The sequence below is a fragment of the Amblyomma maculatum genome, chromosome 8 (assembly GCF_055883805.1).
Source record: "Amblyomma maculatum isolate TAMU_Amacu chromosome 8, ASM5588380v1, whole genome shotgun sequence".
NCBI lineage: Eukaryota > Metazoa > Arthropoda > Arachnida > Ixodida > Ixodidae > Amblyomma > Amblyomma maculatum.
Window position 1 is genome coordinate 61560582 of NC_139351.1, and position 17253 is coordinate 61577834.

At 48.8% G+C, this 17253-nt stretch overlaps 1 protein-coding gene across 1 annotated transcript; it reads right to left on the bottom strand.

Annotated features, from left to right (window-relative positions):
* LOC146181259 (uncharacterized) lies at positions 1 to 15972 on the bottom strand. Its single transcript, XM_084575742.1, has 5 exons — positions 15663 to 15972; positions 10334 to 10527; positions 8771 to 9076; positions 983 to 1218; positions 1 to 364 (listed from the first exon to the last, which is right to left on the bottom strand). The coding sequence occupies exons 1-5, from the start codon at positions 15970 to 15972 to the stop codon at positions 1 to 3; spliced, it is 1410 nt and encodes a 469-aa protein (XP_084431868.1).
* Between the last annotated feature and the right edge of the window lie 1281 nt (positions 15973 to 17253).

Sequence of the window (17253 nt, forward strand, 5' to 3'; positions counted from 1 at the left end):
CTAGGGCGTCTTCTTGATGCAGGATTCTTTGCAATCGGCCAAGGACGGGAACCGATTTCTACCGGCCAGGCACCGGTGGCCACTGACTACGGCAGCCGATGCTCGCAAGCAGGTGGCACGGCCTTCGGGCATCGAGAAGTGGGCGAAGTAAGGAAACCGCAGGTTGCGCCTCTCACAAGGCACGGCCCGGGGCTTGCTGCAGGGAGGGTACCGCTGGCGTCCGCGGTGGCCGGCGCACTTTCCTGAGCATTCGGCGGCCGTGGCGAACACGGCGCTGCCATTAGACGGGCACGTGCCCGAAGGGAAGCTCCACAAATGGCAGCGGCCGCCTTCATAGAACCACCAGCTGTCCCTTACGTCTTCCCTAGAAGAGGGAAATGCAGAAAACATAGTTTGTACTGAATGCACCGAATATTGACAAACAACGCTTTCTGCGCTCGTTATTTTAAAGCAGTCAATACTGCTAGAACAGTTTCCCGATAAACGGTCTCCTAAATCAAACTAGCTCAGCCATGCACCGTCACGTGTAAGTACAGCTCTCTATTATCTGATTTACAAAAACTATGCAACCACTCATTATTTACTCAAGCTAAACATGGTTGTCGATTTGTAATTCATTTTCGGGCAATAACATAATGCGATAGAAGCAGCGACGACTATATAGGAGAGCGAGTTGGCGGGCAAATTTCTGCGTGGTGGTAGTACACAGGAAGGGAAGAGAAAAAATGACTGAAACGAAGAAAGGAACACAGAACACCAGAGTGCGTGTTTATTCTTCTCTCGAAACTTGTGCTGTTTGTTCCTTGACCCTGACGACTTTATTCTGCATAGCCTGTAATACATACTGAAACCTCAGGGCCGAGAAAACTGGAAAGCTTCTAGTAATTAGCAGCGATGCCCGACCTTCTTAAGGCATGCATTTTATTGCAGAAAATGGCCATGTGATATTAAAGTCGTGTGGCCTTGCAAACACGGCCCATACCTGTTGCAGCCGGTGAAGATAGGTGTCTCGAAGCAGGCGTCCCTCGGCCGCTCTCTTAAAGCGCAACTGTGCTCACAGTCGGCCAAGGAAGCGAACCTGTTTTTACCCCGAGCACACAGCTGCACCACAGGGTCTAGGGAGGTGGCCAAGCAGGAATTCACAGAGGCCCGGTAGTGGAACTCGCGCTTGGCTTCCGTGCAGTACGTGTACATGACTGTCAGGCAGTTGGGTTTTTCCTCGGAAAGCAGAGAAATTGGGCTGTTGCGGGCGCTTTGGCGGACAGTAGTAAAAGGAAAGCATTTCTCTGAACAACCGCAAACGCACACATCCAAACACGGTCTCCTTCTTTGTAGCGTTTTTATATGACTTCAGTCAACGTGAATATTATTAACTTCAGCCAGCATATGACGCTTCGTAATTTGTGAGATTAATAAAGGACATTTTAAGGAATCCAGTATTGACAGACGAAGGATAACGGAGAATGAGCACGACTGCGCTGTTGTGTGTATTCTCAGCAGTGCTTGATGCTAGCGCAGCATGCCTTTCCGAAAGTCAACTCTTCCAGCAGAATACCTTGCAACGCGGATGCATGAATACAATACCCATAAGACCCCGTCGGGGTGGCGCAGTGGTTACAGCGCTCGACTACTGTTCCCAAGGACGCGGGATTGAATCCCGGCCTCGGCGCCCGCTTTTCGATGGAGGCGAAAAGCAAGGCACTCGTGTGCTGCGCGATATCAGTGCACGTTAAAGACCACATAATATGGAAATGCCCGTATTCTCCCAGGAGGACGAACAATATAGGCTGTAGAGACACCTGGGAGACCCTGCTGCGCAACTCGGAGCCTGAGCTCCATCTCCTACTCGTCCAACTGGCTGAAGAGGCTGCTGGGACCCAACACCTCCCGGCCTGCCTCTGAGGCGACGGCACCCGCCCCTTGACCTGCGTGTCGGGGGGTGGGTAGATCACCTTATCTGTTGGACATTAAAGTTTAGTCCATCCATCCATTCCCAGGTTGTGGAAATTTCCGGGGTCCTCCACTACGGCGCCTCTCATAGCCTGAGTTGCTTTGGGACGTTAAACCCCACAAATCAAACCAAACCACCACAATACCCATAAGGTAAAAGGCAGCAAAGGAATAGATAATCGTATAAAAGCACTTGCTGCTGAGCTAGTTGGTTTTGGTTCATATTTAAAATAGTTTAAGGCGCAAAAAACAGACACAAAGGTAAGTGACAGGACGAAGCGCCAACTCCCAACTGATTTTATTGCATGTAAGAAAACGTACCTAAATAGTTTTGTAGTCACATGCGTAGGTGTCACCTAAAGCTCAGGAACGACCTGATAAGGCGCGCTCCAGGAATATCTTTTCACAGTTATATAAAACAATTGATGTATCGCTTACGCACATGCCGCCTTTCTTTTTGATATAAAACGCTTCTATCAATTCCCTGGCATTCTTATAAATAGAATTGAAATGGTGACTGTCACGTTAGTCGCTATACTTCTTGACTTTCCTTTTGATGAAGTGTCGGGCGAGAAATATAAAATGTGGATCAAGGAGCTTCAGTTCTTTATGCAAATTTATTTTTATCAACAGATCATTCAGAAGCAGCTCAACTCTTCTAACAGTAGATTAGTGACCCCGCTTTACAGTTAACGTGAAAAGATGGTTTATGTAATTTAAAATCTCAAAGCGATTCAGACTATAAGAGACCTGTGAACCAATTAAAAACTATGAAAGACGCCGTAGTGGAGGGCTCCGGAAATGTCGACCTCCTAGGGTTTCGTAACGTGCACTGACATTGCACAGCCCACAGGCGCCTTGCTTTAAGTCAATGCTGAACATCGCCCGCCGCGGCCGGGATCCGATCCCGCCCCCTAGGTCACAGTAGTCGAGCGCCCTAACCACTGCGCCACCCTACGGGGCTGGGACTGGTACGTCAACGCCGCTTGCAGGGGGGCTAGCCTGCCGCCGAATTTTTGTAAATAAATCAGTTTACCCGGGTTCGAGCCCCGCCGGGGTGGTGCAGTGGTAAGACGCCCAACTACTGTGCCGGAGTACCCGGGTTCGAACCCGACCTCGGCGGCTGCATTTCGATAGAGGCGAAACGAAGAGGCGTCCGTGTGCTGTGCGATGTTAGCGCACGTTAAAGATCCCCAGGTGGTCGAAATTACTCCGTAGCCCTCCACTACGGCTTCTCTTCCTCTCTTTCCACTTTCACTTCCACCTTTTTCTTTCCCTTACACTGCGGTTCAGGTGCCCACAGAAACAAGTGTGATAGATACTGCGCCTTTCGCTTCTTATTTATTTATATTTTATTTATTCTCTCTTTTGTCCGCACGAGGCAGCGAAGGTCGCTCAGGTATAGAGCCAGTAGCAGGCGCGTGCATTTTTTTCTCCTTCTTCCTACAGTCGCAACAACAACAACAATACGGGCATCGCACAATCCAGGACTGCGTCTCCGTTAAAATTTGGCTCATAAGAAAGGAAAGGCGCAGTATCTGTCACGCTTGTTCTGTGGACACCTGACCATGCCGTAAAAGAAGGGAAGATGGAATTAGGCTAGTTCTTGGGAAAAGGAAGGCGCAGTATTCATTTGGGTGAACACAAAATCGTGGACACCCACACTCAATTTGCTCCAAATCACTTTGCCAAATTTAGTGTCACGCACGAGGGAGCGGAGGTGGCTCAGCTACAGAGCCAGTAGCAGGCGCGTGCATTTTCCTTTCCTTCCGCCTACAGCCACAACAACAACAACAACAAAGACCTGCTATGCATAGCGTAGTGAAGCTTTCGCTTCCATTCTAAATTGGTTCGCCCCGCCGGGGTGGCGCAGTGGTAAGACGCCCGTCTACTGTGCCGGAGTTCCCGGGTTCGAACCCGACCTCGGCGGCTGCGTTTCGATGGAGGCGAAACGAAGTGGCGCCCGTGTGCTGTGTGATGTCAGCGCACGTTAAAGATCCCCAGGTGGTCGAAATTACTCCGTAGCCCTCCACTACGCCCCCCTCCCTTTCTCTCTTTCCACTTTCACTCCCACCTTCCTCCCTTCCCTTACGGCGCGGTTCAGGTGTCCACAGAGTAAGTGTGACAGATACAGCGTCTTTCCCTTTCTGTGAACCAACCAACCAACCATCTAAATTGGTTATAAGAAAGGAACGGAGCGACATCTGTCAAGATCACTTGGAGGTGAAATTTTCGAAGTACACGATGGTTGCCCGAGGTAGCGTAATGAGGCTTTGCTTCTAAAGGCAAACTTTTTTCCACAAAAAAACAATCCATCCCTAAATATCAACAAGACCGAAGAACACAAATTAAACACCATAATTAGGAGATGCACGAAGTGCGCTCTAGGACTCCCCATAACTACTTCTAACGACATTCTAGAGAAAATGGGGTTGCATAATGAGTGGAAAGAGCTGGCTGCGGCGGTCAGGCTGTCCCAGAGAGAGCGACTCGCAGGAACGGCGGCGGGTAGGCAAATCCTCGATTGGGTAAACCTACTAGCGCCCGGGGAAGGCGAAAGTGTCAGAGAAAGCATAGATCGAGAAATCAGAAAGCATCTATACGTCTCGCCCATACCGAAGAACATGCACCCCGTACACGACGAGGGGAGGAGGAAAAGCAGAGCTAAGCACCTCGCTAACGAATTGGACCAACTCCCGCCGGGATCGGTCGCCTACACCGATGCAGCGATCGGGAAAGAAGGCGACGTAAGCTCGGTCGCCCTATTGGACACTGGGATCGCCATAGGAATAGAAAGAAATCGAGATCTACCGCCGGTAGAGGCGGAGGAGATTGCAATAGCAATTGCCATTGCACGACCAGGCGTGAAACACGTCATCAGCGATAGCAAAGCGGCGGTTAGAAATTTTAGCAAGGGTAGAGTCAGCAATCGTGCTGCAAAACTTCTGAACTAGTCGTCTCTCGCCGAATGCGTGACCATAATCTGGACCCCAGCACACGCCGGTCTCGCCGGCAACGAGGCTGCCCACATGCTCGCCCGCTCCTCGCTACCTCGGGGTGCTGCGGACGCCTCCACAACATCTAAAACCAAAGAATGTATAGGTACCTTTAGGGATGTAACCGACAACTTGAAGAAAGACCGGAGGATATATCCGCCACCGGTTAGATCCCTGAGTAAAAAGGAATCGTACGACTGGAGAAGACTCCAAGCTCGAAATTTCTTTTCGCCCCTGTGGAGGAGTTGGACGGGTGCCAGAGGGCGGAAGAGGGACGGTGCAGAAACCGAAATTTGTAAATTTTGCGGCCACGTGGCAACATTAGATCATATAATATGGAGATGCGTTCGTGCCCCAGGGCGCAACGCGATTAAAACTAGCGATGAATGGGAGACCACGCTAAGAAGCTCCGACGAAAAAACACAGCTATTCGCCGTCCGCCTGGCGGCCGAGGCTGAAGACCTCTTCTCCTAGACGAGGCCGGGTGTCCTCTGGCCGCGGTGTGATAGACTGCCTCCCCGGACGCCTGCGTGCGGACACGTAGGTGGCTGCTGCACCATATTCGGCGGAAATAAATGTTCTTCCTCCTCCTCCTCCTCCATCCTGATGCAACGGCACTATTACGTTTAGGTAAAAACAGTGCTGTGCACTTTTTCAGATTTTAAGGACCATGAGCGACATAATAATAATGCACTTGTGCGACGGACAACGTCATCAGCAAAAGCGTTCCACTGGCGAATAGTCCCAGGAAATAATGAATTTTTAAAAGTCTTCGTTTACAGTATTCTTTAACTATTTCGAGCGATATGAACATGTTGCGCGCGAGTGAGTGGTGTCCGAGCAAACCGTTTTACGAATATCTAATTTCTCATGAGAAACATTGGCAGAGGCTTAGCTTGGTTAATCCCGGTAGATTGCGAAAGCAATACCCATGGCTACGCCCACGTTCATCTAATGTTCGGCTGGTGGTGGTGCTTATGGATATGCTTGTTATGATTAGACTGTAGTGGTTACACAATTATTCACTCTGGATACGACATGGATACACTGTTCCTCCGTCTCTGTAGCTCGCTGCTGTCTCTTACGCTCATTGCGACGAACTTCCCTAGTGGTAGATGGCATCGTCGAAGCAGATGTTAAACCGCCGGCGGAAGCACCGCCACTACTCGCAGACGGCGCGAGATGGTCTCCCAGCTCTTCGGCGTGACGTCACAACACCTGTTGCGCTCCTGGCGGACAGCGCGGAAGTTAGGCCGGTGGTGGCACTGCCACTGTATAGCCACTGCTCGCAGACGGCGCGAGATGGTCGCCCTGTTGTTGTTGTTGTTGTTGTTGTGAACTTTATTTTTCCACCGATGTAGGAGGCCCCCTACTCCCCGCCCCCGGCACGCAGGCCTATGGGACGGAGGCCGGGGCCTCCGCGACTAAAGACAGGCGAAGTGACAGTGTTTCTTCGCGGCTTCAGCCGCCAGGCGGACAGCTTGCGGCTGGTTGGCGGGGGACTCGCTCCGCAGTAGCAGTTCCCAGGCTTCTCTACTATTTATGTTTTCCTTGGCGCCAGGGAAATCAAGGCATTGCCAGATTATGTGATCCAGAGTACCCCTTTATCCGCAGGTTTCGCATTTATCGTCCGCCTTTTCCTCCACTTGCGTGTGGAAAAGCCAGACGGGACTTGGGAAATTCCCAGCTTGCAGGCGCCGCCAAGCGACGGCCTCCTTGTTAGTTAGCGTTCGGTCCGGTGGTGGCAGGGACCTTCTGCTAAGTCTGTAGTGTTGTAAAATTTTAAGTTTGCAGCCTCTCGTCCATCCCATCGCAATCAGGCGGCTCTACGGATGCCCGGAAGTAGAGAGCTCGGGCTAGCTCGTGCACCGCCTCGTTGCCGGGGACGGACTCGTGCGCGGGGGTCCAAATAATTCGAATCTTTCAAGTTTTCCTTTCTCTAAAATTCTGGCTGCCTCCGTCGAGACCCTCCCTTTTCCAAAGTTCCAAACAGCTGTTTTGCTGTCACTAATAACTATGCTGGCTTCCGTTCCAACGCAAGCGAGCGCTATTGCAACTTCTTCAGCCGTGTCTACATTTCGGCTTCTAACGGACGCGGCGGCGGCGGGCACGCCGCGGCCGTTGACGACCACAGCCACCGCCGCTCCCGACTTCCCGCTAGCCGCGTCCACGTAGGCGACCTCCCCCGGCTTCATTTTCCCCGCTTTCTTTGCGAGCGTCTCGGCCCTATTTTGTCTCCTCTCCTTGTTGTACGTAGGGTGCATGTTTTTAGGTAGGGGGGGCACTATTATAAATTCGCGACACTCTCGTGGAATGTCTACTTTGTGGCTTGTTCCTCTATCTGACTGCAGTCCCACCCAGCCGAGGATGGTTCTGCCCGTGGTGGTTCTGCTTAATCTTTCTAGTTGCGCCATGCGCACAGCCTCCGCTAGTTCCGTCCAATTGTTGTGCACCCCCATTTCGAGGAGGCGTTCAGTCGAGGTCGAGATGGGTAGTCCCAGCGCCCTCTTTGCGCATCGTCTGATGAGTGCGTCTATTCTCTGCTTTTCGTCTGATCTAATGTTTAGGAATGGTGTGGAGTAACATATGCGGCTAGTGATGTAAGCCTGCATTAGTTTCAGGAGGCTTCGTTCCTTAAGGCCTCGACCCTTTAGTGCGATTCTCCTGAACAGACCCGTGACTTGCGTGGCGTACGCGTTCAGTTTCTTTACCGTTGTATCGTTGTACCCATCTGCTTGTAAAAACAGCCCCAAGATCCTAATTTGTTCGACTTTTGGTACTATTTGGCCGTCTGCTGTTACGCTGATGTTTATCTAGCGTTTACACCTGAGCGCCTTCGAGTTGTGGATAAACAGTTCCGATTTTTGTGGAGAGCACGAGAGGCCCCTTTCGGCCGCGTAGGACACCTGCTCTTCGGCGTGACGTCCCACAGAGGTCACGTGAAAGGTCAATGGTGGCACCGCCACGGTACGTCAAAGGCTTGAAAGTGCAAGTAGTATTGCTTTCGCAATAAAAGCCAGTAAAATCGTGTCATCCTCTCTTGGTAACGTCTAGAGGCCAGCCTTTCGAAGATGGCGTCTAGCAAGAGCGTTGATGGGGATGCGCGTCTTTTGTGAGGTATAAATTAACCTTACAGATTTACGTTTTCCAGTTTTGTTACGTTTGGGTTTTGTAATCTCAAATACAGCAGCTGTCATCTCAAATACAGGCAGCGTGTTCCGATATCATTTTGGTGTACATTCTATGTTTCAAAAGATATATGAAACCTACTGAACCAGCAACCCGTGTTCTTCTTTTTTTGTGTTTAGCGTCTTCCGCTTGTTCAATGTTAGATTCACACCAACTAGCCAGAATGGTCACCATGTTGGGGTTTATGTAGAGCATTGAATTTGTGAATGCGCTTTTCAAATACCCTGTACATTTCATTGAGTTCTCTGCACTTATTCTACGCGCTCATTCTATCTGAGGTCGGTTGTAAGTTTTTTATATCTTGACACTGTATCTGAAGCATCGCAGTGCTGTATATGAAATAAAAAGGTAACATTTTTCATAATGCTGCAACTGCAACCGTTCTTTTTTTACTATAGCCATTTGCATGCTTTTCGCGTTTCTTGTAGCCTTTATTTATTATTTTTATATATTTTATTTTATCGTAAGTTTTATCGTACACACAGAGTTGTCAGTGAATAATTTAATTAACCTGGAATTTCGCAGGCAACGCATTCATAAGAATGAAGAATGCTTTGGTGCTCGATCTCCAAAAATGAGAGCCTTTATGGCTGTCTCTTTGCGGAAGTAGATGAGATGACGAGGCGCCAACTTACCTGCGCAGGGTAGGAACCTCCTTTCTCGTCTTCTCGTTTCTTCGGCATGTCATAGTTATCGCCAGAATCAGGGGGAACCTCCGAAGCCGATGGATCAGGAATCGCCGACTCGCCACGCTCGTCATCAGCGTCCTCGCTGGACCCAGCGTCTCTCTCCTCCTCATTGACGTCAGTAGAAAGAACGATTCGATCGTCATCATCATCTACCTCTCTGCTCGACCCAGCCTTCTTGCCAATGAGGTCCGGCAACAGGCGATTGGGAAGGCCGGAATCAGTGGCCTCTCCCCTTGAGTCGACAAGCTGAGCCTATATTCGAATGTATGACAATAAAATCAGTTTTGAAGTAGGAGAGCAAACTATATTGCTATACAACTTAATTCGTAGCCTTATTGCGCAGCCTAGACCCGTGACCAGCATAGACATCCAGCATGTGGCCATGTGACTGACGTAACATTATATACATCGATCACTTCAAAATAGCATTGACAGCCTGTGGCCGCTTCCCCTCCACAAACAATTTTAGCGTTTAGTCAGGTGACGGACAAACGCCTTCACTACCCTTTGCACATCTAAATGCCGAAAACTTGCCACCTCGCTACTGGTGCCACCCACCTGACCAGCATCACAGAAGTAGTTATGATAGCTCATGTCACTTATGACCATTGGGCTCCCTCAGGTTTAATTGTAAATCTTATGTATTTAAAAACGCACGCGTAAAAATCAAGCGAAAAGCGTTTTAGCATATTTCGCACCGTAAATGAGAACAGCTGTCCAATTTAACAATTACAGGGTATTCTCATTTGAACTATTCGAACGAAGAGGCTTCCGTGTGTTGTGTGAACTCAGCACTCGTTAAAGATCCCCAGGTGGCCGAAACTACTCCCTAGCACTCCACTACGGCTCCTCTTTTCTCTCATTCTAGTTTCTTAACTTCCTTCCTTATTTCCTTCCCTTCCCTCCATCCCTTCCTCCTTCCTTCTTTCCTTGCTTCCTTCCTTCCTTTACGGCGCGGTCAGGTGTTTACAAGAGTGACAGATACTGCTTGTTCACCTTCTTGTAAACACATTTATATGCGAGCACTGTTTTTCCTCGACTTCCTCCAAGCTCTCCTCTTTTTGTACGACATACGTAATGGAGTCAGAATCACTACACCTTGAATAGTTCCTTCATGCTTTCAAAGTTTTTCTCTCGGACCAGAGAGCTCGGGCAGCGGCGGCGACCATTGTCGTCCCGGAATAGGGTCTGTCACTCAGCTCCAGAACCACACGCACCTCCCTTCCCAAGTCATTTAATTCTCAATAAATAGTTTCTCCTCCTCCTCCTCTCGGAGAAATGTGTTACTTAAAGAAGCATAACAAACTACTCGCATTCGGTTAGAAAAGCAGTATTTTATCAATTGCCATCATACACGTCCGATCAGCAGAGCGTGCACATATCTTTATACCGCCACTGAACACAGGTGGCTCTGGTTGCACCTTTCAAAAACTACGAAACGCAAGCAACATCTACATACACATTTTGTTATGATTTCTCTTTCTGGTGGTAAATCACTTCATTCCGCACCTTCCCAGTTGCATCGGGTGACTCCGTGTCCACGGCGGTGAGGATGACCCGGTTGATCTTCGTAGTAACAGCCACAACGGTAAAGAGAAGCAATGCCGCAAGTACAGTCAGTCCTACCAGACGCAGCTGCAAATCTCTGCTAGGCCACCGTGGCGTATCCGTGCTGTTTGACTGTGAGTCCGATTCACTTTTATCTGCAGAGAAAATCGCGCCGCTAAGATATCTGATCCCGATTGGTGTCGAATGACAAATAGCTTATGGAGTAAGAATATTGATGCAGTAAATACAGGTTCGATCAAAAGTCTTTGGTAACCAAAGTATAGTTTTCTGAATTAAAGAGAAGCCCGCTTACACTGCATAACATTAAAAGCAATCAAAAGGGCCACTAACTTGCTGACGAATGTTGTGCTCAGCGTGAAGACATGCAAAGTTCGAGCAGCAAAGGTTGTCTCCAAGCTGAACATCATTCAATTATAACTATGCGTTCAAGGTATTTGCGCCGGAGGCACTATTCAACATTTACTATGGCACATATTAAGTGCTTAACTACAAATGCCACAACTGCAGGCGTGGGACACGTGTTTCGCTAGACGTATTTTTCGTTTGATTATCATACGTTTCCGCCTATTGCATATGCGAGTGTGATGTTCTCTTCGTGCACGGAAGCAAGACACCCAAATCATTCAAGAGCACTATAGGCGCAGAGCCACAATATCTGCAAACTTTGGTCGTATGTGACTGCCTCATACGAGATTATGTCGATGCGCCTTCACGAGTGTGCTTTGTGCCACCGTTTAATTTCATAGCCTATAACTTCATTTATTACGAGTGTGGACAGTTTTCAACGGTCGTGCTCGCATTCTGGGAATTATCCAGTTATACAAATTAATTCAGTTTGGCTGGCTGGAGTGTTCGCTTAGAAGGAGTTTTTTTTTTTAAATGCAATTTGCCTATATATTTTGTGAGTAATGTCTGTCACATTTTCGACTTAATAATTTTTCTGCAAAATGTAGTTAGAATACAATTGCCCTCTACAGCCTCTTAAAGGGAGACATAGATTTTAGCAAGGTATTTTTATAATGCATTTTATTTCCTAAAAGTTTTCAGATGTGAGTTTGCTATTACGGCAGGTAGAAATGTATTTTATCCTATTATCTCTAGAAGATTTTTCATATTTCTTCCCTGATGCTTAATAATACAGTGCGCCGCCACCAAATATTACAAAAGGCTGGTTCAGCGTAGCTTGCATTTTTTTTGCGAAGTGTATTCCCTGCGGGCATAAAAGGAATGTTATGATGGATGAGGGTGTGGTCAAATAAATGAAAAAAGGTTGGCTGATGCAATGAAATCGAAGAGTGAACGATGATGCGGTCCCAGTGTCCAAACAGCATATGACTGCGGATTATGGTAGAGGCCAGCTGCCACCAGGTGCCGGATCCGCGTTGGCTTCAACGCCGGACAATCTCACAGTAGGTGATGGATGTCAGCTTCTATATTTCTAGACTTGCAGATGGGGCACCCAGGGTGTGGATATAAATACCGAAATTGTGGCCACTTTCGGATCACTGCTGGTGTTAGGGCCACCCCAACTCTAATCCTCCGAAGCGCTACCTCCTCTGCACGGGTTAGACCGCGGGGGAGGCTTACCGTACACGGAGGTATAAAAGGACGTGTACGGCGCCAGAGGTGCTCCTTTCTTGTTAAAAGTAGGGTGGCATTGTCCAATTTTATGAGGTTTGGCGATGTCGAGGTGTAGTTTTAAAGGCGGGTCGCAGAATCCACTTGGCTTTGAGCACTTAAAAAGTCACGCGGGGTCCATTCAATACGAATTGGATTTGGTATGCGAGCCGCTAGACTGTGTATGTTCTGGCAGATTTCCGGGCTACTACTAACTCGTCTAAGTAGCTTTGTCACCTGGAGGGCATCTGTACGTGTGATAATACGGGCCGTGGGAAGCATGGAAATGGCGGTCACAGAGCGAAGCGCCTCTTGCACTGCAAGCAGTTCCGCACAAAAAGAAGATGGAGGTTCCGGTAATTGAAATGTTTGTTCAAAGCTTCTTCCACAAACATATTTTTATAGTTTGATTTAATAGCAATACAGTAGACGTAAATAAACCTGAACATGTAATAGAAATTCATGCAGGAAGTGTTCTAATATCACATTTTAAGTACAAAGATTTGTTTAAACTGCAGTATGATATAAGGAGACAACAATATACGAGAGGTTAAAGAATAGAATGGGGCCGCTGTGAGGAAACCTATTTCACGAGATCAGGGCCAAGTCAGAAAACCGCGACAAAGAAAAGAGCAGATTATTTAATCGTTTCACTGATATGTACAGCACCGAAACAGACCTTTGACTACTTTCCCGGATTAACGCTGGAGTGGAACACAAATGGCAGGCTATATAATAATGAAGAGCCTCTCAAGGATACTCACAAGGGGAAGGTTCATAATGTTTGTATGTCACCTGGGCTCGTCTATGGGACGGAGGCGTGGAGGAAGTGAGAAAGGACCGATCTAAAATTCCCGAATACAGAGAGAGCTATAGCTTGGAAGCTTATAGATAATATGTAAGGAAACTGGAAGCAGGGAGTGTGAGTCGGGCACGAAAGTTGAGAAAACACTAGCACCAACCAAAAGCGTTCCAGGACCGGCTCACTCCTTTCACTAGGAGCGGTTGAACTGCGAGCCCGAACTAGCAGACAGGGGCCTTCGCTTGCCCTTTTCCAAAACGGGGCGGAGTCCAGCGTTGTACACGTAGGGTATCGTTACCGGACTCCTATCGAATTTTGCCGCTGTGATCCGGATGAACAGACTCAACGTGCTGTCGTTTAAAAAGATTAGCCTCAATGACCAAGACGCTCGAATCCTCAAAGGCGATTTTGTGGTTGGGGCGTTCGCGGTGTTATTTATTTATTTTTTTTTGGGGGGGGGAGGTTTTTGCTTTCAGAGTTCCATAACCGGAAGTCATTTATGTGTAACCTGGCAGAAAGATTTCCGCCGAAGATGTTCTAGCCGTGACTCGGAAAACAAATGCGGATTGATGACATTGTAGTCGAAATAAAGGAAACATAGGCAAGGGCTAAGTACGTAATTCAAAGGCAACACATGGGATGGTCAGTAAGGGTGAATAAGTGGATTCCAATTGAAGTGAAACGTACCAGGGTGCTGCAGAGAGTGTGGGGGCGGACGAAATTAGCATGTTTGCGGGGATTACGTGGCAGGGAGCACTCGGGGTGATCAGGATGACGTCACGGTGCACATTTCAGCAAAGTGATGTCAACGCATAAAACACGCCGAATAGAAACGAATACAAATATTTTGAAAATTTTGTTTTTTAAACTATTTGCTCAAATCTGCCTCCCTCGTTAATTCCTTAGATAATGTAGCGTAACTAGCTGCAGACAATATACTAAGCAATCGTATATATTTGATACCGTGACACATTCTTTACTAATTCAAAAAATGTTTTACAATATCAGTCTTCAAGTGATATCATGGGTAAGAGATTACCTATGTCTAGTCAGCAGTTTGTGGTTGTGAATGGCGCCGAGTTTCAAAGAGTGCAGGTTGTGTCTCGTGTTCCCCAGGGAACCGTGTTGGGGCCACTATTGTTCTTGCTGTACGTGAATAGCATTAGTGACGGAATAGTATCTCAAATGCGACACTTCGACGCTAAGGATAAAGGTCCCCCCCCCCTCTACTACAAAAATGAGAACGGCACGATGATTGGGAACCACAGTGCCGTGTGGTGAGATATCACAGCTCTTGTCGCCAGTCATTTGTGTACATATTTTTGTCTAGCGACTATACCATCACAACCGCGACAGTTCAATAGTTTCTGCTTGGTATCTGCGCACGGGAAGGTAACCCTCAAGGAATAGTGTCAAATCATGGACCTCAATTTTCATACCCGGATCTCTTTCACGAACAGGTAATACGCCACTGCTACTCCTCGGTTTACCACCCTCAAGACAATGTACTGTGGAACGATTTAATAAAGTTATCGAAGCATATGTTCCGCTGGCTCTATGCGAACGACATGACTTACGTACTGCTACCATCAACTATATCGGTGTCTACAGCTGTACGCCACGTGCCACAACAGGAATCGCCCCAGCCATCCTGCTTCATGGCCGGATGCCTCGCAAAATACTTAACATCGTGGGTCTACCGGATCAGTGTTTCTCGAGAGATCCTACAAGAGCGCTTAAGCTCTTACACCAGCGGCTCGAAGAGAATCAATCCAAGTACAAGCGTTATGCAGATCAGCGGAGTGGAGCCAGGCACCGGGAGGAGGAGGAAGAAGATTAGGAGGAAAGGCGGGGAGGTTAACCGGTAAAGGAACTGGTTTGCATAGTCTCCAGCCTGAAATTAAGGCACCGGGAATTTCAGACTGGAGACTATGGGAACGTTCGCAATCCGACTGCACGAGGCAAGCTGGCTGCTGGGTTTTCAGAACCTCGAAGAGTTGTTAGGCGACGTGGTCTCGCTGGATGATGGAAGTGACTCATCCAAATTTTCGCCGGTTAGTCAAGCAGGCGTGTAGCACCAAACTCCATCCTCAGCTCAGGCGGCTCTCTTCGTCGACATTTTTCTGCCAACAGACTGCCCACGAAGGCCGACCAGTTCACGTCTCGGATGCGCGGACCAACGTTACACCTCTACAACCCCACAGAGTCCAACCAGCCCGGACACCCTCTCCATGTGCTCTTCGCCAAACATGGAACCAACAGAAGACCCTCCTTAATTCACCTGTGCCACAACAGTAGCAAATCCTACTCCTCTTCCTACGCCCCGCAGAAGCACACGTGAAAAGAAACTTCCAGCAAGATTCAAGGACTACGTGATACATTAGGGAGCCTTTAAACATTCACCAGCATTCCTATTTTTTTTAAGTGCGGGCGGAAATTTGATAACGAAGAAGTGTTTGTTATTGCTCGCGCGCAAGCAGAGAGAGTGAGGAAGGAAAAAGAATCTGCTGCGTACTGTCTCTTTGACGATACCACACTAGTCACAATTATGTAAATACCCTCAACCGTCAAGTCTGGACAGCTTTTGAGTGGTGACTCTATATTAAGCCTTTTTAAAAGAGCACTATGCCGTTACAGCTGGCAACCCAAAATGAATTGCCACTAGTCCTTACATTCTCACACTGAAATCTAAAAAGAACATGTGCTTATGCTTAAAATCATAGCAAACGTGTAATGTAACGTTAGGTGATGCAAAATACTGATAAACGTTTGGGGGGAACCTAACACTGTATCCTCAAAATTGCAAAAGCATGAGTACAAAATTGGCTGTAGATGCAATTAGCAACTCACCTGAGTCTCCTGCGTGCTCTGCGCACAGGTGGCAAAGTGGTGTCGAGCTGCTGTTCGTCTTTCCCTCCTCTGTGCCTTCTTTGCTCGATCGCCACAGTTCCCAGACGGGAGGAATAGCAGGGCCATGGCCACGGCCGGAGAGAAGCTTGGAGTCCCACCTGGGCACCTGGAGTTGTTTGTAAAATGGCTCTCCGAACTCCGATTCGGCTTCCATGTCGTATCGCTCAGCAGGGCTTTGTCCTCGCACCGGTGATGCCTCTGTTACGCCCATAGCATGAAGCTGAGCCTCGTCCAAATAGCGCGGATCCATCATTACAAAAAACTGCCCTTCTGTGGAGTTCAGTGCAAGTAACGAAAGCTGCCTACAGCCACAACGCTTTGAGGGGGCACGGACCTCGTTGTAATGCACTGACAGGCAACTGGTTCGCTGCTCGTCTACGTAACAGGCGCAATGGCTGGCCTGATACCAATTCTTCCTTTTTGTCTTCACATCCCAACGAAGGCACGCGCAGTCATGAAAGATCTCTTCTGGGCATAATTTGCCCTGTAGAATGCGTGGAGGAGAAGGATGACAAAACATTTATTGACGAAAGGGTCAATGTCCTGCCGTGGGTATACGCCATTTTGTTTGCAGTCATTATATTCATCATCATTCGGGGCCACCTAGGTACCCGCACGGTCCCACCGCACTCACACCTTCATGTTCAATTTGTCCATGACGCCGGCATCCCGGCCAACTGCGATCTTTTGCTTCGGCTGGTCCTTGGAGCGTAGTGTGGTCTTCCAGTCTTCCCATGGCCGGTGTGACACCGATCCGCAGGGCAGGTCAGTAGGGTATGGGTCAGTGGCGCTTTAGGGGCTTGGCAGAGGGGCTGGTTGGCGGGATTGATCGAGAGTGAGATAATAGGGAGGGAGGGGGGGGGGGGAGTCCTCGTTTGCAGCCGTCGCCAGAGATGCTGTTCTCTGGTGGTAAGGGAGGAGCGTTGTGGTGGGTATTGTTTTTGTTCGGCGCGGAAGTGTGCGCTGAGCTCAGCAAAGGCACGTGTGCGCTCTTTCGAGAAATCACCCCGAGTTTCTCCTGCGCAGCTGAGTTGTGTCTGGAATAGAGGGTCGTACGTGCACAAATTCAGATTTAGCTGGGGCGCACTGGAGCCCGCCGTAGGTCGCATAGTCGTCGACTACGGTCGTCGCTGCCTGCAAGCAGGACTCCTTGTGGCCCAGGTTGCGTTGCGTGGTCCAGATTGTGATATCAACCGCGTAAAGTGCGCGATGTATCCCGGGAAGATGAGCCAATTGGAGGGAGCACGAAGCATGCGGACAGATGAGAATTGAAACACAGAGAAAGAACGAGACGCGCGTTATCCGCTATTGAAGCAGCAGGTTGTGCAATGATGGCATGAACAGCACACCGGTGCCAAGAAGCCCCGCTGCAAAGAGCGATGGCCCCTTGTTCTCAGCCCCATTGAGCCTGGAGCAGCGACCCACCTCCGCCCGCTCCCGTGCCCTGGCACTTTGCTGGCGAAATGATTGCGACCACCTAGAGCACTTTAGAGATCCCCATGTGGTCGAAATTACTCATCAGCCCTCTACT